This window comes from Schistocerca gregaria, chromosome 3, assembly GCF_023897955.1.
Source record: "Schistocerca gregaria isolate iqSchGreg1 chromosome 3, iqSchGreg1.2, whole genome shotgun sequence".
Classification (NCBI taxonomy): domain Eukaryota; kingdom Metazoa; phylum Arthropoda; class Insecta; order Orthoptera; family Acrididae; genus Schistocerca; species Schistocerca gregaria.
In genome coordinates, this window is record NC_064922.1 from 283,382,451 (window position 1) to 283,409,948 (window position 27,498).

Genomic DNA, 27,498 nt, shown 5'->3' on the forward strand with positions numbered 1-27,498 from the left:
AAATCTGCTTCAAAATACACTGCCAGTCATGGCAGTTTGTTTTCATTGTGAGTTTATGTTATTGGCTGTACTTTTTCTTGTTGTCAATTTATATAAATTTAGCAAGACATTTCCCTGTCCACAATTTATGCAATTGGCAGGTTGCAGAACTGCTACTCATCACCAATTTATGTTTTGTTCACCAATAACTTAGGTATCCAACGTAAAGGCACGAGGAAGTAAATGCCAGCTACTGAGTTCTGTGGCTGCAGGAAAGGGCCCTACTTGCATGCTTACTTTAATCACATCACAGGGCAATATATCTAAAACATAATAACTGTGGCTAGACATGAGAAACAAGAACAGTCATTTATTAAAATAAGGTACATAAAAAAAAACTCAAGTTTAGCTTTGTTGCTAAGGTGTGGCACTAATGTAAAAGTTATTAGCCTCATCTTGCCTTTTATCAGTAGATCAAGACTAACTAATCAAACTGAACTCCAGTGCAGAATGCAGTTAGAAAGTTCCTAAGTTCAGTTTCTCAATAGATAGGCACTTTCACTCTCACTTGGACTGATCTTTGACACTTGGTGTTAACATTGTGATGACTAGGGGGGGGGGGGGGGGTTGAGAAAAAAGAGAGAAGTAAAAAGACTGGCCATGAGGGTTGCAACACTGCGCTGCTTTCTATTTGGGCATGACAACTAACAAGGTGTCTGTTTGCATGAATGGCCACTGACAAACTGTGGCCAAAAAACAAGTGGACCACCCTGTTGTGGACTACACTTGCCAAACATGACATACTTCATTTCAATAACTGCTTCACGGCTTGTACCATATGGATCCTTCCCAACAACACCAGCTTTCCTGAATTACGCAGATAGGAACTTTCCCTGTAATACATTCTACGTATCTGTAAAGCTCCTGGCTTCAATGTTCATTAGTCATTGTCCTCACCCATCCAGCCCCTTCCCTGTTCCCATTCCAGCACTATGCATCCGTCATTCCAGCATCAAACCCAGTCTTTTTACTTCTCTCCTTTTCCTCTCCTTCTCCCCCACCCCTCCCCTGCCTCCTACCCCTACCATACTATCCCTCCTCCTACCTGCCCCAGCCTCCACCTTACCCCCCACTCTCCACTCACATCATGCACTGATGCTGCTCCTCCTACCCCTACCATACTATCCCTCCTCCTACCTGCCCCAGCCTCCACCTTACCCCCCACTCTCCACTCACATCATGCACTGATGCTGCTGCTTGTAGTGTGGTTTCAGTTGCCTGAGTCTGCAGTCTCATATATATATATATATATATATATATATATATATATATATATATATATATATATATATATATATATATATATATATATATATATATATATATATATATATATTAAAAATAAAGATTCCAAGACTTACCAAGCGGGAAAGCGCCGGCAGACAGGCACATGAACAAAACACACAAACACACACACAGAATTACAAGCTTTCGCAACTGGCAGTTGCTTCGTCAGGAAAGAGGGAAGGAGAGGGAAAAATGAAAGGATGTGGGTTTTAAGGGAGAGGGTAAGGAGTCATTCCAATCCCGGGAGCGGAAAGACTTCCCTTAGGGGAAAAAAAGGACAGGTGTACACTTGCACACACACACACACATATCCATCCGCACATACACAGACACAAGCAGACATATTTAAAGGCAAAGAGTTAAGGGCAGAGATGTCAGTCGAGGCGGAAGTACAGAGGCAAAGAAGTTGTTGAAAGACAGGTGAGGTATGAGCGGCGGCAACTTGAAATTAGCGGAGGTTGAGGCCTGGCGGATATCGAGAATAGAGGATATACTGAAGGGCGAGTTCCCATCTCCGGAGTTCGGATAGGTTGGTGTTGGTGGGAAGTATCCAGATAACTCGGACGGTGTAACACTGTGCCAAGATGTGCTGGCCGTGCATCAAGGCATGTTTAGCCACAGGGTGATCCTCATTACCAACGAACACTGTCTGCCTGTGTCCATTCATGCGAATGGACAGTTTGTTGCTGGTCATTCCCACATAGAAAGCATCACAGTGCAGGCAGGTCAGTTGGTAAATCACGTGGGTGCTTTCACATGTGGCTCTCCCTTTGATCGTGTACACCTTCCGGGTTACAGGACTGGAGTAGGTGGTGGTGGGAGGGTGCATAGGACAGGTTTTACACCGGGGGCGGTTGCAAGGGTAGGAGCCAGAGGGTAGGGGAGGTGGTTTGGGGATTTCATAGGGATGAACCAAGAGGTTACGAAGGTTAGGTGGACGGCGGAAAGACACTCTTGGTGGAGTGGGGAGGATTTCATGAAGGATGGATCTCATTTCGGGGCAGGATTTTAGGAAGTCGTATCCCTGCTGGAGAGCCCCATTCAAGGTCTGATCCAGTCCCGGGAAGTATTCTGTTACAAGTGGGGCACTTTTGGGGTTCTTCTGTGAGAGGTTCTGGGTTTGAGGGGATGAGGAAGTGGCTCTGGTTATCTGCTTCTGTACCAGGTTGGGAGGGTAGTTGCGGGATGCGAAAGCTGTTTTCAGGTTGTTGGTGTAATGGTCGAGGGATTCAGGACTGGAGCAGATTCGTTTGCCACGAAGGCCTAGGCTGTAGGGAAGGGACCGTTTGATATGGAATGGGTGGCAGCTGTCATAATGGAGGTACTGTTGCTTGTTGGTGGGTTTGATGTGGACGGATGTGTGCAGCTGGCCATTGGACAGATGGAGGTCAACATCTAGGAAAGTGGCATGGGATTTGGAGTAGGACCAGGTGAATCTGATGGAACCAAAGGAGTTGAGGTTGAAGAGGAAATTCTGGAGTTGTTCTTCACTGTGAGTCCAGATCATGAAGATGTCATCAATAAATCTGTACCAAACTTTGGGTTGGCAGGCTTGGGTAACCAAGAAGGCTTCCTCTAAGCGACCCATAAATAGGTTGGCATACGAGGGGGCCATCCTGGTACCCATGGCTGTTCCCTTTAATTGTTGGTATGTCTGGCCTTCAAAAGTGAAGAAGTTGTGGGTCAGGATGAAGCTGGCTAAGGTGACGAGGAAAGAGGTTTTAGGTAGGGTGGCAGGTGATCGGCGTGAAAGGAAGTGCTCCATTGCAGCGAGGCCCTGGACGTGCGGGATATTTGTGTATAGGGAAGTGGCATCAATGGTTACCAGGATGGTTTCTGGGGGTAACAGACTGGGTACGGATTCCAGGCGTTCGAGAAAGTGATTGGTGTCTTTGATGAAGGATGGGAGACTGCATGTAATGGGTTGAAGGTGTTGATCTACGTAGGCAGAGATACGTTCTGTGGGGGCTTGGTAACCAGCTACAATGGGGCGGCCAGGATGTTTGGGTTTGTGAATTTTAGGAAGTAGGTAGAAGGTAGGAGTGCGAGGTGACGGTGGGGTGAGGAGTTTGATGGAGTCAGGTGAAAGGTTTTGTAGGGGTCCTAAGGTTCTGAGGATTCCTTGAAGCTCCGCCTGGACATCAGGAATGGGATTACTTCGGCAAACTTTGTATGTAGAGTTGTCTGAAAGCTGACGCAGTCCCTCAGCCACATACTCCCGACGATCAAGTACCACAGTCGTGGAACCCTTGTCAGCCGGAAGAATGATGATGGATCGGTCAGCTTCCAGATCACGGATAGCCTGGGATTCGGCTGTGGTGATGTTGGGAGTAGGATTAAGGTTTTTCAAGAAAGATTGAGAGGCAAGGCTGGAAGTGAGAAATTCCTGGAAGGTTTGGAGAGGGTGATTTTGAGGAAGAGGAGGTGGGTCCCGCTGTGATGGAGGACGGAACTGTTGCAGGCAGGGTTCAATTTGGATAGTGTCTTGGGGAGTTGGATCATTAGGAGTGGGATCAGGATTGTTTTTCTTCGTGGCAAAGTGATATTTCCAGCAGAGACTACGAGTGTAGGACAGTAAATCCTTGACAAGGGCAGTTTGGTTGAACCTGGGAGTGGGGCTGAAGGTGAGGCCTTTGGATAGGACAGAGGTTTCGGATTGGGAGAGGGGTTTGGAGGAAAGGTTAACTACTGAATTGGGGTGTTGTGGTTCCAGATTGTGTTGACTAGAATTTTGAGGTGTTGCGGGGAGTGGAGCTGGAAGTGGGAGATTGAGTAGATGGGAGAGACTGGGTCTGTGTGCAATGAGAGGAGGTTGAGTTTTGTTGGAAAGGTTGTGGAGGGTGAGTGAGTTGCCTTTCCGGAGGTGGGAAACCAGGAGATTGGATAGTTTTTTGAGGTGGAGGGTGGCATGTTGTTCTAATTTGCGGTTGGCCTGTAGGAGGATGCTATGTACAGCCGGTGTGGATGTGGGAGAGGAAAGATTGAGGACTTTGATTTGGGATAGGAGTTGACGGGTGTGTTCATTAGCCGAGTCGATGTATAGGTGAAGGATTAGGCGGGTGAGGGCTATGGATTGTGCTGTTTGGAACTGGTATAAGGACTGATGGAAAGAAGGATTGCAGCCAGAGATGGGAACTGGCCGCCCCATTGTAGCTGGTTACCAAGCCCCCACAGAACGTATCTCTGCCTACGTAGATCAACACCTTCAACCCATTACATGCAGTCTCCCATCCTTCATCAAAGACACCAATCACTTTCTCGAACGCCTGGAATCCGTACCCAGTCTGTTACCCCCAGAAACCATCCTGGTAACCATTGATGCCACTTCCCTATACACAAATATCCCGCACGTCCAGGGCCTCGCTGCAATGGAGCACTTCCTTTCACGCCGATCACCTGCCACCCTACCTAAAACCTCTTTCCTCGTCACCTTAGCCAGCTTCATCCTGACCCACAACTTCTTCACTTTTGAAGGCCAGACATACCAACAATTAAAGGGAACAGCCATGGGTACCAGGATGGCCCCCTCGTATGCCAACCTATTTATGGGTCGCTTAGAGGAAGCCTTCTTGGTTACCCAAGCCTGCCAACCCAAAGTTTGGTACAGATTTATTGATGACATCTTCATGATCTGGACTCACAGTGAAGAACAACTCCAGAATTTCCTCTCCAACCTCAACTCCTTTGGTTCCATCAGATTCACCTGGTCCTACTCCAAATCCCATGCCACTTTCCTAGATGTTGACCTCCATCTGTCCAATGGCCAGCTGCACACATCCGTCCACATCAAACCCACCAACAAGCAACAGTACCTCCATTATGACAGCTGCCACCCATTCCATATCAAACGGTCCCTTCCCTACAGCCTAGGCCTTCGTGGCAAACGAATCTGCTCCAGTCCTGAATCCCTCGACCATTACACCAACAACCTGAAAACAGCTTTCGCATCCCGCAACTACCCTCCCAACCTGGTACAGAAGCAGATAACCAGAGCCACTTCCTCATCCCCTCAAACCCAGAACCTCTCACAGAAGAACCCCAAAAGTGCCCCACTTGTAACAGAATACTTCCCGGGACTGGATCAGACCTTGAATGGGGCTCTCCAGCAGGGATACGACTTCCTAAAATCCTGCCCCGAAATGAGATCCATCCTTCATGAAATCCTCCCCACTCCACCAAGAGTGTCTTTCCGCCGTCCACCTAACCTTCGTAACCTCTTGGTTCATCCCTATGAAATCCCCAAACCACCTCCCCTACCCTCTGGCTCCTACCCTTGCAACCGCCCCCGGTGTAAAACCTGTCCTATGCACCCTCCCACCACCACCTACTCCAGTCCTGTAACCCGGAAGGTGTACACGATCAAAGGGAGAGCCACATGTGAAAGCACCCACGTGATTTACCAACTGACCTGCCTGCACTCTGATGCTTTCTATGTGGGAATGACCAGCAACAAACTGTCCATTCGCATGAATGGACACAGGCAGACAGTGTTCGTTGGTAATGAGGATCACCCTGTGGCTAAACATGCCTTGATGCACGGCCAGCACATCTTGGCACAGTGTTACACCGTCCGAGTTATCTGGATACTTCCCACCAACACCAACCTATTCGAACTCCGGAGATGGGAACTCGCCCTTCAGTATATCCTCTATTCTCGATATCCGCCAGGCCTCAACCTCCGCTAATTTCAAGTTGCCGCCGCTCATACCTCACCTGTCTTTCAACAACTTCTTTGCCTCTGTACTTCCGCCTCGACTGACATCTCTGCCCTTAACTCTTTGCCTTTAAATATGTCTGCTTGTGTCTGTGTATGTGCGGATGGATATGTGTGTGTGTGTGCGAGTGTACACCTGTCCTTTTTTTCCCCTAAGGGAAGTCTTTCCGCTCCCGGGATTGGAATGACTCCTTACCCTCTCCCTTAAAACCCACATCCTTTCATTTTTCCCTCTCCTTCCCTCTTTCCTGACGAAGCAACTGCCAGTTGCGAAAGCTCGTAATTCTGTGTGTGTGTTTGTGTGTTTTATTCATGTGCCTGTCTGCCGGCGCTTTCCCGCTTGGTAAGTCTTGGAATCTTTGTTTTTAATATATATATATATATATATATATATATATATATATATATATATATATATATATATATATATATATATATGTGTGTGTGTGTGTGTGTGTGTGTGTGTGTGTGTGTGTGTGTGTTTATGTTTGTGTCTGTCAGCTATTTTTGACAGAGGCTTTACTGGCCAATAGCTTTATTTATTTGTGACAATCTTTTTGTTGTGCCTATCTGCGACTTAGCATCTCCTTTTCATAATGTTGTTACATTTCATCCTGAATTTCCCACTGTAGACAACATAGACAGAGATAGCACATGAGTCTGCAATAATTATCACACTTGCACTGGTAGTAACATGATACTTACCAATGTCACCATAGTGTGCCAAATTGTTTTACTCTTGGGGTGTTTTATTTTTTGAGTTGGTGAAATAATTTATTATTGTTAAATATTCTGCCTTAGAATGAAGTTGCAGAGACCAGTAATACTGATTTACCATTCCATCACTGTTATTCAACCTTTTATCTTGAGTTCTCCATGCATCTCCTTGGGAAATAACTTTGTATGTTATGTATGTTTTCTTACCCGGCTTAAAAAAATTATGTGTTTTGTAGTTTGTTCATGCATCTTACTCCATAATTTCTCTGTGCTTTTTCTGTATATGTACTACAGAAGTTTTTCTACTCTAGATATTTCTTTGGTGGTTAGTAATTTTGCAGCCTCATACTGAGTTTCAGAAGGTATTGTTTCCTTTTATCATCTCCCTTTATTCCTTGAGTCATCCTGCTGTTTCAATGATTAGTTTGGTGCATGAGTTCAAAAACGTATCGCTTTTGTTTTGTACGTTAGCTTTCCAACTGCTATGGGTTTATTTATTGATTGTCATTTTTTATTTATAGTTAATTGTTGGTATTTGAGTTTACATGGTGTCATTTTATCATTAGGAGATAGTGAATAGAGCTGTGTATGATAGAAAATGGAGTGCTAAGTGCAGAAATCAGAACATTTCCAAAATATTCCTCTGTTTGAGTTTAGTAATGGGATGACAGCAGCAGAGGCAGCCAGAAACATTTGCGCCATGTATGGGGATAATGCCATTGGTCAGAGTATGCCAAAAATGGTTCTCTCACTTTAAGGAGGATTGTTTTGACATTAGTGACTCCATGTTCAGGAAGACCTTTGGGGTTTGTTGAAGAACATTTAAACACATTAATCCACAATGATCCACTTCAGTGTACTAAAGAACTGACAAATGTGATGAACTGTGATCATTCCACCATCATGCAACATTTGCATGCAGTGGAGGATGCTAAAAAATGAGGTGTGTGGCATTCTCTAGGCCAAAATCACAAAAATCATTGGATGGCCATACATGCATTTCTGCTTGCTCATGAACAACACTGACCATTGATATCCTGTATCCTGGTGATGAGAAATTGTGTCCTTATGCTAACATAAGGAAAAGAAAGCAATTGCTGAGTCCAAAAAAAGCAGCAACTTCCCATACAAAGACCTGCGTGTATCCACAGAAGATTATGTTTTGCATCTGGTGGAACATCGATGGTGTGGTGTATTATGGACTGCTTCTGCTAGGTGTAACCATCACTGCTGATATTTATTGTCAACAATTGTGATGTCTTGCAGGTGCAATCCAAGAACAAGGACCAGGAAGACTGCACAAAGTGATGCTACTCCGTGATAATGCCCGCCCTCATTCTACTAGACTGAAGAAAAACACTGTATAGGGGTTGGCTTCGGAAATCAATCCATCTTATACACATGATATTGCTCCCTCAGATTTTCACCTTTTCTGTTCTCTATCAAACAACCATTAAGGAACTTCCTTTTTGGACGAAAATTTACTCTAACATGGCTTGATGAGTTCTTGGGCTCAAAACCAATTTCTACAGTCACAGAATTGAGAAGTTACCCCAGCATTGGCAGACTGTTGTAAATAGTGAACGAAAATATATTATTGACCACTAAAGTCTCTGTTATGTGTATCTGTTGCGGTTATTTAACTTAGGGGAAAATACGTTGAACTTAGGCAGCAACCCAATAATTATGGACTGTTGCTTCTGTCTTCTACATACTGCCATTCTGGCATTAAAAATAATAGATTTCTTATTGTAAGACACTACAAAAATATTATATTGAATAAAGTTGTGCAATAATCTCAAGTATTCTATGTGGACTTGAAATAATTTTCTAACCATAAGTTCAGCAATTATCATCATTCCTTCTATCAGCAGCACTCCCTTGGCATTTTGATATTTATGTTACTGGTCAAGTGCGTATGATTGTCACATTGCTATGTATTTCTTTTTTCCCTGTCACTATAAATTGTGTCAGTGACAATACTTAAGAAAAATTTCATTCCATAATAATTGTAGGACACTGCAAAGTGTGATTACCGTATTTTACAAACTAAAATATGCTACAAACTATAAAACGCACCTTAATTTTTAACATTTTTTTCATACAACATTTTTACCATTTTTGTTATTAGATTGCAAAGTCCAACTTTAAAATATTCTTAGTTTATAAAACTGAACTCACCTTTAAAATCCCTGAAAATCATTCTCTGAACTTTCTTCTTCTTCTTCTTCTTCTTCTTCTTCTTCTTCTTCTTCTTCTTTCTCTTTGTCATCATTGTGGTCATCTTGACATATAAGATGGTCTTCACTACCATTGAGAGCGTTACTTATGCCACACTTCTCAAAAAAATTGTGACTAATGTCTTCTCTCACTCTAGACCACAACTGTTTTATCACTGACACACTTGTTTCATTATAGGCTGTTTTAAAGCTCCCTTCAGCAGGAATTCATCTTGGGTTTCATCCATCATCCATTTGTTCCATTCCTCTCTCATATACATATTAAATAGCTTATTTATCAAAACTTCAAGAGGTTGAAGTTGTGAAGTAAGTCCTCCCAGAATAACAGCAAGCTCTGTATTTCCTTGATTCAGTTTCTCTTTCACGGAAATTTTCAAATAACTACTAAACTGATCTAGCACAAAAAGAGAGCTCTTCTTCAATGAAGCACCTCTCTGTCCCTCCTACACACTGTTAATCCATAATTTCATGCCAGCTTCATCCTTGTCATGTATTTGAATGACAATACCTGTCAGTAATTAAGAAGGTTTCGGCAATTTTTTTGTATTTCTTTATTTTTTTTGCACTTGAAAATGATCATTGGATCAAGTTTAGTACTGGTAGCACAGCCTGAAAGGACAACAGTGTAGTGAATTTTTTCATGTTCACTTGTCTTTGTAGTTACAGTTTTAGCACCTTTCATGGAACAGTTCTGTTACTTGGCACATCAAATGTCAGAGGAGTTTCATCCATATTTGCTACTTGGCTTTCTTTCTATGTTCAATAATAAAGTGATTGAAAGATAACATTTTCTCTTCATACTCTTGTGACATTTTCTGAGGTATTTTGGTTTTATCTCACATGCTAAGTCCATGAGACATCATAAACCTGTAGCACCAAGCAACACCACCCTTAAAATCTGTTATGTTCCAGTGTAGTGCTTTGTATTAATTCCAATGCCATTTTGACAGTGTCCTTGAATCCATTTCAATATGTCATATTTCAGTTTTGGTCATTTTAGATTCAGTCCTCCATTTGCAAATTTAGTCTTCTGGATTATTTTTTCAATTTTTCTTTACTAGCCCACCAATCAAAAATGGTTTTTCCTGTTGGTGGAGGGCAGAAATGCCATTCAGCTGCTCTGTTTCTGTGTTCTTCTGTGTATACTATTACTTTCATTTATAGCCTGCATCATATGAACACCTTTTATTTTTTCCATTACAAAACTAGATTCCAACAGCATTATTGTACTATTACTGATTCAAGTTCACTGGCACCGTAGACTGCAATGATGCATCATAGACGGCAGTGTTCTGCGTTTGTAATGGTGGGTAGGAAGGAGACAGTGTTAGCAAGCTTGTTAATCCCTGCAACCCATGTTCACTGCATCAGTGCACTGTTGTGGCCAGTTGAATCCAGTATTACCAGATAGAGATAGGTTTTCCATGCCACTGAATGTATGGCCATTTTTAAGACTGGCGGGAACTTTATGTCAAATACTGGATATTTTTATATTAATTTCAAGTATAAGACACACCTGAATTTTGGAGGCAATTTTTTGAAGAAAAAAGTGCATCTTATAGCCCGTAAAATATTATGTTAATGTTATCAAAATCATTCTAGGATTACTTCTGATTTTTTTCCTTGACTTCTAGTTCTCAGTAGACCTGATCGTCTTCGACCAATTGCTGATCGGTTTAATTTGGACCAAAATGCAGTCCTTGATAACATTTTATATGCTCGAGCTTATACAAGTGAACATCAGTATGAACTAATGGATTATGTTGCTGCAAAGTTTCATGAAGAACCTGGAGTCTTCAAATTACTTGTATGTAATGTATACTTGTGTTTTTAACTTGTGTCATGTATAGTTGTGTCTTTATTTTTATGACTGGGTTAACTGCTGTTAACTGCAGCATTTTTATATGGCTAAGTTTGACCTTGCAGTTTCAATGATTTAGTGTTATATTCATCAGCTTTGCTCCATCAAGTGTACACTAAAATGTGAATGGAATATTTTTACTAATGAAAGAATGTAACTAACAGGTAATTTCAAGGCAAAAGCAAGCAACAGAATTTTCATTCATGAATATAACATAAAATTTATATATAGGGATTAAAATGATTTAAGAAGCACAAGTAACAATGGAACAAGTACTAGACAACTTGAGTCATCAGAAAGCACATGAACAAAATAGAGAACTTTACTAGCTTTTGGATGAATCCTTTTTTAAGCTATAGAACACTCACACACACACACACACACACACACACACACACACACACACACACACAAACAAACACACCTATATGATTACATTGTTGTGGCTGACTACATTGTGCTGGCACTGCATCTCAACTAAGGTGAGGGGCTGCATCATCTGGAAAGGATGGGGATGGGAGGAGGAAGAAGGCAGGGTTCAGGATGGAGGGTAGAGTAAGGGTGACTGATACTTGGGAAGGAAAGGTGGCAGATGTATTTAATAGGGGTACAGGGGGGAGAGGCAGCAGATGCATGGGATAGAACTACAGCATGGGCACTGACACCAGTGAGCTTATTCAGTGTGCAAAGGTGTGGAGGTGTGGATTTGGAGAGGGAGATAGAACAGAGGAGAGGATAACATACACATAATCTGAGATGAAACTGTAGAACAGATTCATCTGTTAATATATTTGAAATTATTATTCCATTTATTCCTTGTTTAGCTTTACTCTCTTTGACCAATATTACACCCTTGTAAATATTGAACTGTCAATAAATGTCAGTAGTGATGGTTACACCTCAGGGAAGCAATTTGTAATACACCACACCACCCCCCTTTCCCCTCCCCCTTTAAGCCAACCAGCCAGCCACACCATGACTGTTTCACCAGATGCATGACATATATTTTTATGTGCTCACAATAATTTTGTACAGTACACCATCTCAAAGCACTATGTATGGATTATTATGTTGTTAAACCATACAGTTTTACCAATTTCTGGGATTTGTCTTTACTCAGAGGCTTGGTCAGTAACAGGGTTTAAACCCCATCCAGTCATCCAGAATTAAAGTTTTAATGGTTCTTCTATTAGGCAAATGCTAGGATCGATCCTCCAAACAGGACTGGAGCAGTTTCTTTCCCTATACCTCTCCTGTTAGAGCTTGTGTTCTGTCTCTTAACCCCATCATTAATAGAAAATTAAATTCCAGTCTTCCTTTTTAGACTTGTTTTTTTAATGTTCTCTTAGTACTTTCATGATTTACCAATAAACATCTTTCTTTCCTCCTCTTTATGTCATTATAATTATTTGACAATTATCTTTTAATTTGCCTAATGTTTCAAAGATATAGGTAAATATTAAAAATGGTAATATTTAAAAACCACATGCATACATGACTAACAGAGAATACAGAAAAAATCTTTTTCATTTTCAATAGTGGCATAATTATTGTAAGAGGGCACTAATCTTCCATAATACACACATTATAATCAACAGAGCAGAGCGAACCTTTGACAAGGTCTCCCCTCTATATTCACAAAGTATTAGAGGGTATTGCTGAATCCTTAAAAAGTGTTAAACAACTTCATAATGAAACATTTCTAGTTGAAACTGCTGTGTCAAACCAAGCATCTAAACTTCTGGGATGTGAGGCCTTAGGTGACTACCTTGTTGTGGCTGAGCTGCATAACATCCTTAATTGCTGTAAAGATGTGGTTACCTGCTCTGATATAATGGAGACAGACAATGGGGATTTGCAGAAAGAATGGAAAAGTATGGGTGTTATGGAAGTGCAGAATTATGTAAGGAGAACCAATGGCATTAGAAAAAGCTGCAATATTTATTGTAACATTCAACACTCTGGAATTACCTGACCATATGGCTGCACTTCTCTTGAAGGTGCTCCACATGAAGTACATCCCAAAACTGCAAGAATGTATGGAAACATTAACAAAGTATGGCCACAGTTTCCCAATCCAATGTGATGCATCAAATATCAAAGATTTATTCATACCACTATGGAATGTAACAGGAGGGCTATGTGTTGAAATTTTGGAGGATCAGCTCATGAATCAGGTGACTATTATACACTTTGTCTGAATTGTATAAACTGCTCTGGGAATCACCCAGTGTGGAGTTATGAAACACATACCCTACAATGAGCTAAAAAAAGCTTTTGAAGCTATGCAACCTCCAATATGTGTTGCTTTTCTTTTGCCTCAGCCCTTAGGAATCCAGATGCCAAATCAGCCTAACAGTTACTGGAGTTCAGCCTTTACCAGTTGTTTAGATAAGACTCTCTAGTGCATGGTCAACTGTTACCTTGTCTGGTGCCTCGAATCCTGAAGTCACCTGTGCCACACCCAGTGCAGTTTGAGGCTCAATCATTCTGCCCATGATAACTTAATTTTCCTGAAGACAGTGATACAGTATTCCTTATACCAAAACCATTAGGTTGATTCATTTTTGACCTAAAAGTTCAGTATGACACCTTTGCCAATTACATGACTGGAGACTTCTTGGCTGTCTGGCACTTCTTGTCCAGTCCTTCCTCTAGGACCACTGCTTTCAATATCACATTGTTTTTGTTCCTTGTCTGATCGTTATTTTCAGGAGAATGGGGACCCCAAGGCAGTGCACTCTGTGCCACAGTGTTTGCAATCACTATCAATGGCATCTCCTCAGCAGTCACGAACCGTGCTAAATGCCCTTTGTTTGTGGATGACTTCACAATCTTCTACTCTTCCTTCAATCTTACAATGACAGTGAGGAAACTACAGCTGACCATTAGGAGGCTGGCAGCTTGAGACAATGAAACTGACTTTAGGTTCTCACCATAGAAGACTTATCTGTGCAAATTCAAATTTTAACCATCCCCATCAAAGTTTTAACCAACCAGAGCTCACAGTGGGAGATGATATTTTACATTTGAAGGACAATATGTGTTTTTTGGGCCTACTATTTGACTCAGAATTAACCTGGCTCCTGCACCTGAAAGACTTGTAAGCAAAGGGCTTCAAAAAGTTGAACATTTGGAAAAGTCTCAGGGGAAAGATGTGGGTAGCTGTCAAGTCCTGCCTCCTGCAGTTTTATAGGGCATCTGTCAGGTCACAGCTAGATTATTGCATTGTGGTTTTTTGGATCAGCTCATATTTCCTACTGCAAGAGCATAGGTGCTGTTTACCATGAAGGTATTTTGATATTAAGTGGAGCCTTTTGGACCAGGAATCTGTGTGCAGGGGCTGGTGAACCACCACTCTAGATTCAGTGGCACTTCCTTCTGGCTCAACAGGCCCTGAAAATCTCAGCTTTGCATCAGACATTGGCATTTAGTACAGCACTCCATACCAACTTTGAGCAACTGTTTAGGAACTGGCCCCATGTTACCAAGTGATTGAGGATACGTACTACTGGCTGTGTCAAGGATCTGGATATATCACACCTCCAAATACACAGCCTAGGATGGAACAAATTGCCACCTTGGTGTCTTCAGGGCCCAAAATGATTTTAAGCTTGACACAATATAAGAAAACTTGTACTCCAGATTTTCTTCAGATTTGATTATTAAGTACTTCGCATGTTGTGCCATCCTTTAAGTTCCCCCCCCACCCCCCCCCCCCCCCCCACCCCCCCGGCCATACCTCCTCAAGAATGGAGTGCTGACTTTTTGTCAGGATCTGATGACCATGATGCCAACCCTCAGCATTCAAAATCATCACCAGCAGTATTACACTCATATTAAGAAATGTTTTTGAGATAAAATGTTTAGATGAACAAGGATAATAGAACAACATCACTTATTAGATTACTTGCTATTGGAGAATGTAGTGAGATTATACAAGTTCTGACATTTTGTAGGCATCTGACTCCAAGATAAAGAACATTACATTTTGTGAGCTAATTGTGCAAGATATTTTCATCTAGGATAGGAAGCTACATATTTTCAAAAACAAGGCCTATTTTCAACCAAATACACATGCATGAAGTATATTGCAGACAGAAGCTAGTGGTTCAACAAAGTTAAACAGAAAGATGCCTCATGTGTGCTTTGTCGAGACATTTCACCTACTCAGCCAGTAACCAACAACACAGATGGGTTATGCAGGCATGGACCTCACAGAGAACATCTCTTCTGATGACACTGTATCTCTGGCCTTACAGATGTTTCTTCACCATGGGCCACATGGCTGAAAGTAGTACCTGCAGTATCCGAGTTCCTGGGCAGTTTTTGGGCTGGTATCCTTGCTATGCTCAGGGGGTTCTCACTGAGTGAGTTTCCTGGGCCAAGCACTGATTGCAGAAACATTCCCACAATCATGATTTCACTCTGGAGCTGCCACTATGATGCCATCAATCACATTGAACTTTACCTCCAGGAGCTGCCAGCTAAGGACCTTCGCCATTCGTGGTCTCTACATCAAAGAGATGTGGCCACTGGCAGACTTTGTAATATTTGTCTTTGTTTTGAGTCAGCAATATGCCAGACTCAAACATTTGTGTGTCCTTTAGAACTGTAACTTTTGCTCATCCTCTCAGGAATTTCAACTTTTGCACGTCCCTTTCGGACTTTGATTGTAGCACACTTAGTGTACGGACATTGGATTTTTGAACTTTTAAGTTACTATGTCATTTTCAGTCATCAGATATTATTATTGTTCTTTCAGTATTCAAGAAGTGACTTGTTATTGATTATCATGTACCAAACTAACTCCCATCAGAGAAGATTCTTTATGTATGTTGCAATAGACTTCATATTCATTTTCTATATGGGTATATTTCCTGCACTGTCCTTGGTGGACATATCGATGTGGATGCACATTAACGCAGTTTTCATTGCTCCATAGACCAAAAGCAGTTGTTCGCATCATTCTAAATGATGTTGCAAATTTGTTCTTATAGTAGCAGCATAGCATGAAAACACCAACATGCTTTGACAAAGTCATTCCATTGTTGACTTCTGTACTTCAGCTATGCAGTCTGAATTTTACCAGCTTCCTGTCAAGGAACCATGGTCTTGCACTTGCCATAACTATAACTAAGCCTATGTGATCACTCCATTTTATATCCCTAAATTTTGTTACACCCTGGCATTTGTATGATTTTGTAATAGTGTCATTTGCTCATTTCAAATGAAGAACAGTCAAGGTCATATTTTTATGAAGTATCATAACTGTGGACATTATCATTCTCTTTGAACTAAAGGTGTTATTTAAATCAAATTTCATTGCACTACATGTGTTCTGTGTAAATAAAGAAAGAAACAAAGCAGTATTGCAGTATGCTTTTCATTCTATACTTTGCACATTTTTATTGCACAATAGTGAATAATAAGAATGTGTAGCACTCCCTTCACATCAGCTGACAAATATTTTTTGATGAACTGGGCATTCAACTAACCCTTCACAGTAATAAAGAAAGCGAATATGTACACAGAAAAATCTGCAGGACCTTTCTCAACAATGCTTCCCTGTAACAGATGTATTGCCAGAGAACATTACACAAGACTGGCATGCACTTAAGTGAAAAGGGAATATCTCTAATAAATCCAAAATCTGTGCATTTAATAACAGTCATCATTCTGTGTCCCCTTGAACAGATCCTGAGACCTTTAAGAAGCATCTGTCTGATAAAAGGCAATACTATTTAATCTAACTGTGTACTATTGTGCAATAAAAATCTTCCAAGTCTAAGATGGGTAATACCATAATGTTATTCCATGAAACATTAATAAATGGAATTAGGCTACATCTCTGTTCTTGTTAATTTATTTGTGTTAGAGCTTCAATGATGCTGTTAAGGATATATTCCACATCTTTATTTGTCATGTCTATTTAACTTATTGCTCAGCTTACATTTTCTTGTTAGTGAAGGTCATTTCCTTTAGCAGGTAAAATAAGTTTAGCAATGAAATATGATGAAGCAGCCAACATTTTAATGATATGTAATCTTCCATTTTTATTTGTTGTGTGTATTGTTAATATCAAGTGTTTATGAACAGGTAGTGGACTCTATTATGGCACTGTTCCGAGTAGATTTTAGTGGACGAGGTGAACTAGCTGATCGTCAACAAAAGTTGGCTCAAATGCTTTCTCGTTTACAAAAAATTTCAGAAGAATACAATGTTGCGGTCTTCATTACAAATCAAATGACATCTGATCCAGGAGCTGCACTTACATTCCAGGTTTGTTTTTGGGTAGAAACTATATTACACATTTTTCATGAAAATATATTTTTAGCTAATGTTCGTATACACTGAAGCACCAAAAAAACTGGTACAGGCATGTGTAATCAAATACAGAGATATGTAAACAGGCAGAATATGGTACTGCAGTCGGCAATGCCTATATAAGACAACAAGTGTCTGATGTAGATATTGGATCGGTTACTGCTGCTACAATGGCAGGTTATCACGATTTAAGCAAGTGTGAACATGTTTTTATAGTCGGCATGTGAGTGATGGTACACAGCATCACCAAGGTAGTGTTGAAGTGGAGATTTTCCTATACAACTATTGGACAAGTGTACCGTGAATATCAGGAATCCGGTAAAACATCAAATCTCTGACATCTCTGTGGGCAGAAAAAGATCCTGAGAACAGGACCAATGATGACTGAAGAAAATTGTTCACTCGGACAGAAGTGCAACCCTTCCCACAAACTTCTGCAGATATCAATGCTGGGCCATCAACAGGTGTCAGCGTGCAAACCATTCAATGAAACATCATCGATATGGGCTTTTGTAGCCATAGGCCCATTCGTGTACTCTTGATGACTGCATAACACAAAGCTTTACACTTGGCTTGCGCCCATCTACATTGAGATTCGACTTTTGATGACTGGAAACATGTTGCCTGGTCGGACGAGACTCGTTTCAAATGGTATGGAGTGGATTACCATGTATGGGTATGAAGCCCGTCTGGGTAGCCGTGCAGTCTAACACACGGCTTTCCAGGTGGAAGGAGTGCCGGTCCCTGGCACGAATCCACCTGGCGGATTTGTGCCGAGGTCCGGTGAGCCGGCCAGTCTGTGGAAAGTTTTTAGGCGGTTTTCCATCTGCCTCGGCGAATCTGGGCTGGTTCCTCTTATTCCGCCTGCCCCAACTACATTATGTCAGCGATTGCTGTGCAAACAAGTTCTCCACGTATACATAAACCACAATTACTCTACCATGCAAACATAGGGGCTACACTTGTCTGGTGTGAGACATTCCCTGGGGGGGGTCCATAGGGGGCTGAACCGCACAATAACCCTGGGTTCGGTGTGGGGGGGCGAACGGGTGAAGTGGAATACGGTAGTCATTGTGGGGTTGCGGACCACTGCGGCTGCAGTGGAGACAAAGCCTCTCCATCATTTCTAGGTCCCCGGTTAACATAAAATAACATAACATGGGTATGAAGACAACCTCGCGAATCCACGGACCCTGCATGTCAGCAGGGGACTGTTCAAGCTGATGGAGGCTCTGTAATTGTGTGGGGCATTTGCAGTTGGAGTGATATGGGACCCCTGATGGTCTAGATACAACTCTGGCAGGTGACGTATGTAAGCATCCTATCTGATCACTTGCATCAATTCATGTCAATTGTGCATTCTGACGGACTTGGGCAATTCCAGCAAGACAATGCAACACCCCACCGGTTCAGAGTTTCTACAGAGTGGCTTCAGGTACACTCTTCTGAGTTTAAACACTTTCACTGGCCACCAAACTCGCCAGACATGGGCATTATTGAGCATATCTGGGACGCCTTGCAACATGCTGTTCAGAAGAGATCTCCAGCCCCACGCACTGTTACGGATTTATGGACAGCCCTGTAGGATTCATAGTGTCATTTCCCTCCAGCGATACTTCAGACATTAGTTGAGTCAATGCCACATCGTGTTGTGGGGCCCTACACAATATTAGGAAGGTACACCAGTTTCTTGGTTATTCAGTGTTTGTGTGTGTGTGTGTGTGTGTGTGTGTGTGTGTGTCTGTGTGTGTGTGTGAGAGTGAGTGTGAGTGTGAGTGCAGGTGCAGCAAGCACATGTGTGCTTAAAGACAGCACTCAACATTTATTCCCTCATGCAGCACTGTACAGGCAAATGAAATACATATTGTGCAATAAACTTCAAAACAAATATTCATCACTGGTTAAAACCTAGGTCTACCCAAGTCCACATTAGAGCCCAGTGACAACAGATAAGATTCATTAAGCAGAAAAGCAAACACAGTCTAGGAAATCACATAGTTCATCTTATAATGCTCACATTGGCATACACTGAAGTGGCTTACAGCAGACTACATCTGGCCTTTTATCGAGGCAGGTGGCTGACTGATGTGATACACAGCCCCACACTGTATGTCAAGTGGGTCACTAGGTTTCAGGTTATAGCAGATCAATAAAGTACTTTTCATACCAGTGTCTGGTTGGGCTACTAAATCTTTTCCCCTCTGAAACAGCACAAAGTTTCAAATATGTCCAGGCCGAAGGAGGGGGTCGATGTGTCATGTTGCAGTGCTGGTGCCTCTCTGTTCATAGAGTGCTGGTCATGGCTGGCTGTGTGGTGTCCTGTTTACTGATGATGTTGGCTGATATACTTCCATTGCTGAGGATTTTGCCTTGGAGTGGGATGTCAGGACAGCCAGTTGAGGGTGCAAGCACTGCTAACTCTACTGTTGTCACAGTTGGTCCTGGACTGTCACAACCATTACCAAATGATGGTTGTGGTGAGCCATAATCAATTTCCAAATCCCTACTAGTGTGAACCCAAATACATGTGACCACACAGGAGTGCCAAAATGCAACAGTGTGGTATTGTTCTCCCCTTGTCCCAGCAGCAGAAACAGAAAACTGAAGGGGGGGTCATGTGGGTGGTCTCTGTAGCAAATCAGCCAGCATGTCGGCTTTGATGGTCAGTGCTCCATATTTTGCTAGAAAACCATTTAAATCTCTTTCAGAACTCAACAAAATGTATTCTTTAAGCATATGATTTTAAGTTTATGCATAAATCTCTCCACATTTCCGTTGAACACAGAATGAAATGTGTGTGTGTGTGACTATATGTTTGATGCTGTTAAGGGTGCAGAAGAACTTCGAGGCAGCTGCTCTAAGTTTTAGTCAGTTATTAGTGGTTCCTTAATTAATATTGGAGATGATTCTCAATAAAGCCATAACATTGGTTGCCTTACTGGTAAACTGTAACTTTACCAGATACAGGATGTAGAAGTGTGAATCTATTACAAAGAGTCACATACTTTCCAAAAAAAAAAACAAAAAAAAAAAAAGTCCCACTGCAATCAGTGTGGAGATATTTCCACTGATGTGTGGATTATGATCCTGTAGGAAAAAATAGGGAGAAATGTTGTTTCATGTGTTCTGCTTCCCTGACAATTCTGCATAAAATGTATAATATTTGTATCAATTTTGGGCAGTAAAAATGCTTCTCAGCAAGATTTTTCATCACTGTAATTTGTCACTGTGATTAACGATTTAAATTCATAGAGTGGTATCATAGTGAGCATGGAAATCTAAATCTGCACCCTTCTTTTTCAAATGTCAAGAGACACAATACTTCGAAGCAGTTGATGATGTTTTGCAAAATATTGACACACAAAAAAATATTCTGTCATTAACGGTATAATTGCCTATTCTTGTGACATATAACATAAATGCTTTGCTGATAACATCATCTTACCTTGTAGGTGTTTTTACACTTCAAGATGTAATGAGGAAGTCTTCTGAGATTTGGACATTGTATTGGTCTATTCATAAGTGTAAGGTTTCTTTGCTGTTGAACTCTGGATTGGGTCTTCTAGGCAATCTAGATATGTTCAAGAAAAATGTGTGTAGGGAGAAAAGTAAATTTGTGTTCTCAGCATAGTTCAGTAGAGTACCTGTTGTGACTAGCCGATCATTCAAAGTGCCGCCGTGCAATTACGTGCGTCCTCTACATGCGGCGCTGTCTGCCAGCCATGCAGCAGCTGCACCACCTAAGTGGCCAGCCAGGCAGTGGCCGCTAAACTTGGACTCAGTGCTCATTCGAATGTGACCGTGTTCACATGTCTTGCTTTGTCAACTTGCTCAGTGACTTATATGTGTTCTGTTGTTTTGAAATATATGTATTCAACTTAATGTTATAACAATTGGCGAAAAGGTAGTGGATTTTTCCTTTTCATCATTGACCCACAGGTTTCCATGGCTACTGTCGAACAACTATTACAAGGTCTCTTTGAACAGCAAACGCTTCTGACATCGGCGATTCGCGATTTCGTCGCGGCATCAAATGTGGGGCATTTCTCATCATTAGCTATACTTCCTTTTCCTCCTTACAACGAGATGGCAGAAGACTGGTCTGACTATGAAAAATATCTTCTACAGCACTTCTTGGCATTTCATCTCACGGACGAACAAACACGTAAGTCTCTGTTCCTTTCCTGGATTTCACCTCAAATGTATCAGTTGTTGTTACAATTGGCTCCTTTGAAAGATTCTGTGTCTTTGTCCTTTGCTGAAATGTGCTCACTTCTGTCTGTCTATTTTCAGAAGCAAATGCATGTGGTAGCCTCTCGTGTTGCCTTTTATCATTGTCGAAAACAACCGCATCAATCCTATCGCGCTTGGGCTGCTGAACTTCACGGCCTCAGTTGAAAGTGTCAATTCGTTACTGAGGTTCACAAAGAATCCTATGACGATTCCATGGTACGGGATGCTATTATCCAATCGGCACCCAACAAAGAAGTCCGGCAACGTGCCCTTCAGTTGGCAAATCCGACTCTAGATAAAGTCTATCCATCGCCCAGTCTTTTGAAATTTCTCGTGCCACTGGGGTGCAAATAGAGGCGTGACGTGACGTCGGGGAAATACAACCTCTGTTGATGACACGTGCGGTGTGTCCCCATCAGCCGAAGTGTCCGCAGTACACTCCCACGCGCAGCCTCGGCCCAACCGTAAACAACCCTCTAAGAAACTGCAGCAAAACCCCCGGCAACTTCCTTCATGTCCGTGGTGTTTTATGGAACATTCACGCGAGGATTGTCCCCAACATTGGGCTGTGTGTCACAACTGCAAAAAGAAAGGTCATGTGTCTTCCGTTTGCAAATCTGACCGCATACATGATGTTCATGAATGTGATGCTGATTCTGTGTTGTCTGTCAATTGCACTTCTTCCCTTTCAGGGAAGTTATTCCTCACTGTCCAATTCCTTGGTCGGGATGTACACATGCAGGTGGTTACCGGTTCTGCTGCCACTATAATTAATTCTCAGATGTATCTTCAGTTGAGTTCTCCACTCCTATCACCTGTCACTCAGCAATTACAGACGTACAATAGACAGAAGATTTCTCTCTTGGGACAATTTAATGCTGAGGTATCTTACAAATCCATCGTTTGCACTGTTCCCATATTTGTGGACGACCAGAGTAACACAGAGAATCTTTTTGGTTTCGATGCCTTTCGCGTTTTTGGGTTCTCCATAGAGGATTCTGTCAATATCGTCTCTGATGCTATTCCTTATGCTCAATTGGATTCCTTGTCCATGACATTTTCGTCCCTTTTTTCTCCTGGTTCAGGCCGTGCAAATGACTTTGAAGCTCATATCGTGCTCAAACCCACTGCATGGCCTAAGTTTTTTCGGGCTCGGCCCATTCCTGTGGCCCTTCGTGATAGAGTAAAACGGGAGCTGGATCATCTCACTAATTTAGGGGTGTTGCTTCCTGTCACTTCCAGTGAGTGGTCCTCTCCTGTCGTTGTTGTTGCTAAGCCCACTGGTGATATTCGTCTCTGTGGCGATTTTAAAGCCACTATAAATGCGCAGTGCCTTATCGACACTTACCCTATGCTCCGACCTGAAGAATTGCTCACTAAACTTCCGGGAGGCCAGTATTTTTCTAAAATTGACCTGTCAGAAGCTTATCTTCAACTTCCTCTCGACGCTGCTTCCCGGCAGTTTCTGGTCCTTAACACGCCTTTTGGCCTCTATCAATACCAACGATTGCCATTCGGGGTTGCCAACACCGCTGCTCTCTTTCAGCGATTCCTGGAACAATTATTGCTCCCTCTCCCTGAGTGTATAAATTACATGGACGACATTGTTGTCACTGGCTAAACCACTGAAGAATATCTTCAGAACCTCCGCACACTTTTTCATGTCTTGCAGACTGCCAGTCTTAAGTGTAATCTTCAGAAATCACAATTTTTTCAGGCATCTACCATGTACTTGGGGTTTCAACTCTCTCGTGATGGTATTCGTCCGCTTCAGCAAACTGTCGCTGTGATCGATGCCCTTCCTCGCCCTACATCTGTTAAGGAACTGCAGGCCTTCTTGGGGAAAATAGCATACTATCACAAGTTTTTACCGTTTGCTGCTTCAGTGACTCAGCCGTTGCATCGCCTCTTGCATAAAAACGTGCCTTTTCACTGGTCCGCGTCATGCAATGTGTCCCATGCCTGGCTACTTATCAGCCTGGCCAACATCTTGTTTTTGCCACGGACGCCTCTCAATACAGGGTCAGTGCAGTCCTTGTGCACCGTTTTTCAGACGGCTCTGAACAACCCGTTGCTTATGCCTCCAAATGCTCACAGACAGCCAACAAAAGTATTCTCAAATTGAAAAAGAAGTTTTGCCCATTATTTATGCTCTTCGTAATTTTGGTGTTTTTCTCTATGGATCCAAATTTCATCTTGTTACAGATCACAAACAGCTCGTTTCCTTGTTTCATCCGTCATCGTCACTTGCCGACAAGGCTGCACACGGCCTCCAGTGTTGGGCTCTTTGTTTGTCTCATTTTAATTATGAGATTCATTTCTGGCCGACGACTGTCTCGCCTTCCCATAGGTCCGGATCTGGCATTCGATAAGGATGAACTTTTGTGTTTCCATCTGGATGTTGCAGAGCAGCGGGTTGTGAATGGATACCCCATAACAGGGGACCGACTGGCAGCGGCTGCGGGTTCTGATCCTACCCTCTCCCAGGTTTTACACTGTATTCAGAAGGGTTGACCAGATCGTCCGTCTGCTAAGACTTCTGACCTGTTGCAGAACTACTACGCTTTGCGCTACCACCTCACAGCTAGGGATGGTGTTATCCTCCTTTCCACCGACAACGCTTCACCGCGTGTTGTGGTACCTGCATCATTGCGTGCTTCAGTCTTGTGCCTCCTTCACCAAGGGCACTGGGCTGTGTCTCGCACAAAATCTCTGGCACGCCATCATGTGTACTGGCCTGGCATCGACTCTGAAATAGCACACATCGTCGCTGCCTGCGGCCCTTGTGCGTCACAGGCCGCTGCCCCGAAGTCATCTTTGTCACCGTGGCCTTCGCCTGAGATGCCCTGGGAGCACATTCATGCTGACTTCATGGGACATTTTTTAGGTACTTATTGGCTCCTTGTAATTGACGCCTACTCTAACTTTCCTTTCATTGTCCGTTGCACGTCACCTACCACCGCGGCAAACACAAGTGTTCTCGCCCGCATTTTTTCTTCGGAAGGTCTTCCCTCTACTCTTGTTACTGATAATGGTCCGCAATTTGCGTCTTCCGAATTTGCAGATTTTTGTGCTCGTCACGGCGTTATTAATGTCATGGCCGCTCTGTTCCATCCACAATCAAACGGTGAGGCTGAACGACTGGTCCACACATTTAAGGCTCAGATGCGGAAACTCCTGACTTCTTCTGCTGCTGATGATGTGCTTCTCCAGTTTCTGGCTGCTTACTGTTTCACCCCCATGGGTGACCACAGCCCAGCTGAGCTCTTATATGACTGACAGCCCCGCACACTACTTCATTTTCTGTGGCCTTCCACCTCATGGCTGCGGGTGCCTTCACTTGCCCAGTTCACTGCCAATGACCTTATCTGGGTACAGGGATATGGCAGGCGGCCAAAATGGAGTCCGGGCTGCATCTTACAACACCGTGGTCGATGCCTGTATGAAATCCAGGCGGACTCGGATGTTGCAGTGCGTCATTCAGACCAGCTTTGGCCTCGTGTGCTGGCAACACCTGTTCCAAATGCCACTACACCACTTTCAGCTCTACCTGACGCTCAGGATCTTGGCATCTCTCACTACTCACAACACAGCCCTCTCACCATCATCTCGGTGCCAGTACAAGAATGGACGCCACCAGGAGACGTGCCCATGCAGGAACCGGATGACCATCATCTGTCAGAGCAAGTCTACTTGCCTCCATCTCCTACAGACGCCAACACATCGCCCATGTCTCCTGTTATACCAACTGGACTTGCTGCAATGGGTAGATTGGCGCACGGGGCCCTAGCTGATTCGACCTCTACGTCTCCTGTCATCTCGACCCGTATGGGAAGCCTGCTCCTCGAGACTTTATGGCCAGTCACACCACGAGTATGGACGCTAGCAATCTACAGGCCAGCTCCATCAGGACTCGTGAAAAAATTTCAAAGGGGGGAAAAGTGTTGTGACTCACCGATCATTCAAAGTGCCGCCGCACAATTACGTGCGTCTTCTACATGCGGCGCTGTCTGCCAGCCATGCAGCAGCTGCGCCACCTAAGCAGCCAGCCAGCCAGCAGCCGCTAGACTTGGACTCAGTGCTCATTCGAATGTGACTGTGTTCACATGTATTGCTTTATCAACTTGCTCAGTGACTTATATGTGTTGTGTCATTTTGAAATATATGTGTTCAACTTGACCTTATAACAGTACCGTGCCTCCCACTATGAATAGGAGCATGCAGATTGTGTACACTGTTCAGTCTGCCAAGACACTTCAAAAGATCATTTCAAGCTTAGACCATGTGCACATTGGCACTTTATGGCAAGAAGGGTCATCAGTACGGAAAGTTGGCACCAGACTGGCACATGCTACAGTGAAGTCATTCAATCACTATTATGAAGTACACAAAATTGAACACCTACACTTTTGGGTCCACCCTTGGTCAACAACGCCAGCTCGTTGCCTCTAGCTGCAAATTATGGCTTACAGCTAGCCTGAGGAGAATGTAACAAAACAGTTCACAGTCTTTTTGGAGGCAACTGGGAGGGTTGTGTCAGACCAGACAATATGTAACAATCTCCACACAATCAACTTGGACTGTAGGTACCTATTATAATAACCACCATCACCAAAGAGTGCAAAAGTTGGGCAAGGGAACACCTGGAACAGAACCTTGATCAGTGGTGTCAGAATCTCTTCAAAGACAAGTGTAGGATTTGTTTGAAGTTTGATGACTGGTACTGAAGAGTGAGGAGGTGACCAAGTGCCAATACATGTCTCATGTAAGCTATCTCATTTACTCAGGAATGAGGTAATTCAGTCATATTTATTGAGAATGTATGTTCCATGTCATGAAATTTAAAATTTTCCTGGCTAATTAAATGTCTGAAGAGATATCAGAATTGCAGCTGGTTGTCATAAACTTCATTCCACAATATTTCAACTGGACACCTCCCAATCACCTTCACGTGAGTCATCAAAGACTGCACAGACGTTCTCCACTTCGCATTATGTAGCACGCTGATAGTATTTTGGTGCATGTGTCAGAATCACAGGGACAGGAGGACCACACTGTCCAGTGCCAGCGCCCTCACTGGTGGAGCTACAAGGATAGCTGTCTTCAGCATTGCCGCTTGCCACAGCTATTGCAGTATTCTCGCATCTGAAGCCAATTTCGGAGATAATGGGATTCCATGCACTATGCAGATGATAGCCAATGTTGTGGATCACTGGATTTTCCACGAAGCGTTTTCAACACATTCTTTTATAAAGGACTCCCAAAAAGATGTTGCTGTGGCCAAAATTAATGTTGTTGAATGTCCATTGGAGATACAATGTCCCACAACTGCAAACTTGCTCGGTTGCAAAAGGCAAGTGCAACATTTATGTTCTGTGCAACATTCTTCCACTGTGCATGTTGTTTATCCTATATAGGCCATAGCACACTGGCAAGGTATTTTGTAAATTAACCACATTCTGCAATAACAAACTATCTTTTGCTGATCCCAGCAGGTCCAAAATCTTGGATGGTGGACCGAAAATCACTTTCACCCGGAAAACTGTTGAGGATTCTTGCTATTTTGAAGGAAATACTTGGAATGAAGGGAAGAAAAGCTGGGGACTTTGCTGGCATGTTCTCTTTATCCACTTCCCTGTTCTTGATTTTAGCTGAGAATGTCCTGTTAATTTACCGGGTAGAGTATCCATTGTCTCTGAACACTGCCCTTAAATGTGCAAGATTTTTAAGTAAACAGTCTGCATCTGACACTGTATGGGCCCTGTATACAAGGGTTGTCTCCCGTTCCTGGATGTTTTGGTTAGGTGGAAGAGTAACAGCTCTTTGGGACGTTCTGTTTACCCACTCACACTGGTTTTTACTTGCACTCCTCAAGTTGCCATCAGCCATCTCAAACCATGAGTATGCCTAAACCCCTTGTACACAGGGTGCATACAGTGTCTGATGCAGACAATTTACCTAAAAAGTTTGCACATTTAAGGGCAGTGTTCAGAGACAATAGATAGTCGACCTGGCAAATTAACAGGACATTCTCAGCTAAAATCAAGAACAGGGAAGTGGATAAAGAGGAGAACATGGCA

The 27,498-nt window shown here is 42.8% G+C and overlaps 1 protein-coding gene across 7 annotated transcripts in view; it reads left to right on the forward strand.

The window, feature by feature from the left end:
• LOC126354490 (meiotic recombination protein DMC1/LIM15 homolog) overlaps positions 1-27,498 on the forward strand; it is a 108,735-nt gene that overhangs the window by 56,564 nt on the left and 24,673 nt on the right. For all 7 annotated transcript variants that reach the window (XM_050004213.1, XM_050004214.1, XM_050004215.1 and 4 more), the window contains 2 exons: positions 10,639-10,804; positions 16,958-17,140. In XM_050004213.1, the coding sequence (XP_049860170.1) occupies positions 10,639-10,804; positions 16,958-17,140 (349 nt within the window). The remainder of the gene's footprint in view (positions 1-10,638; positions 10,805-16,957; positions 17,141-27,498) is intronic.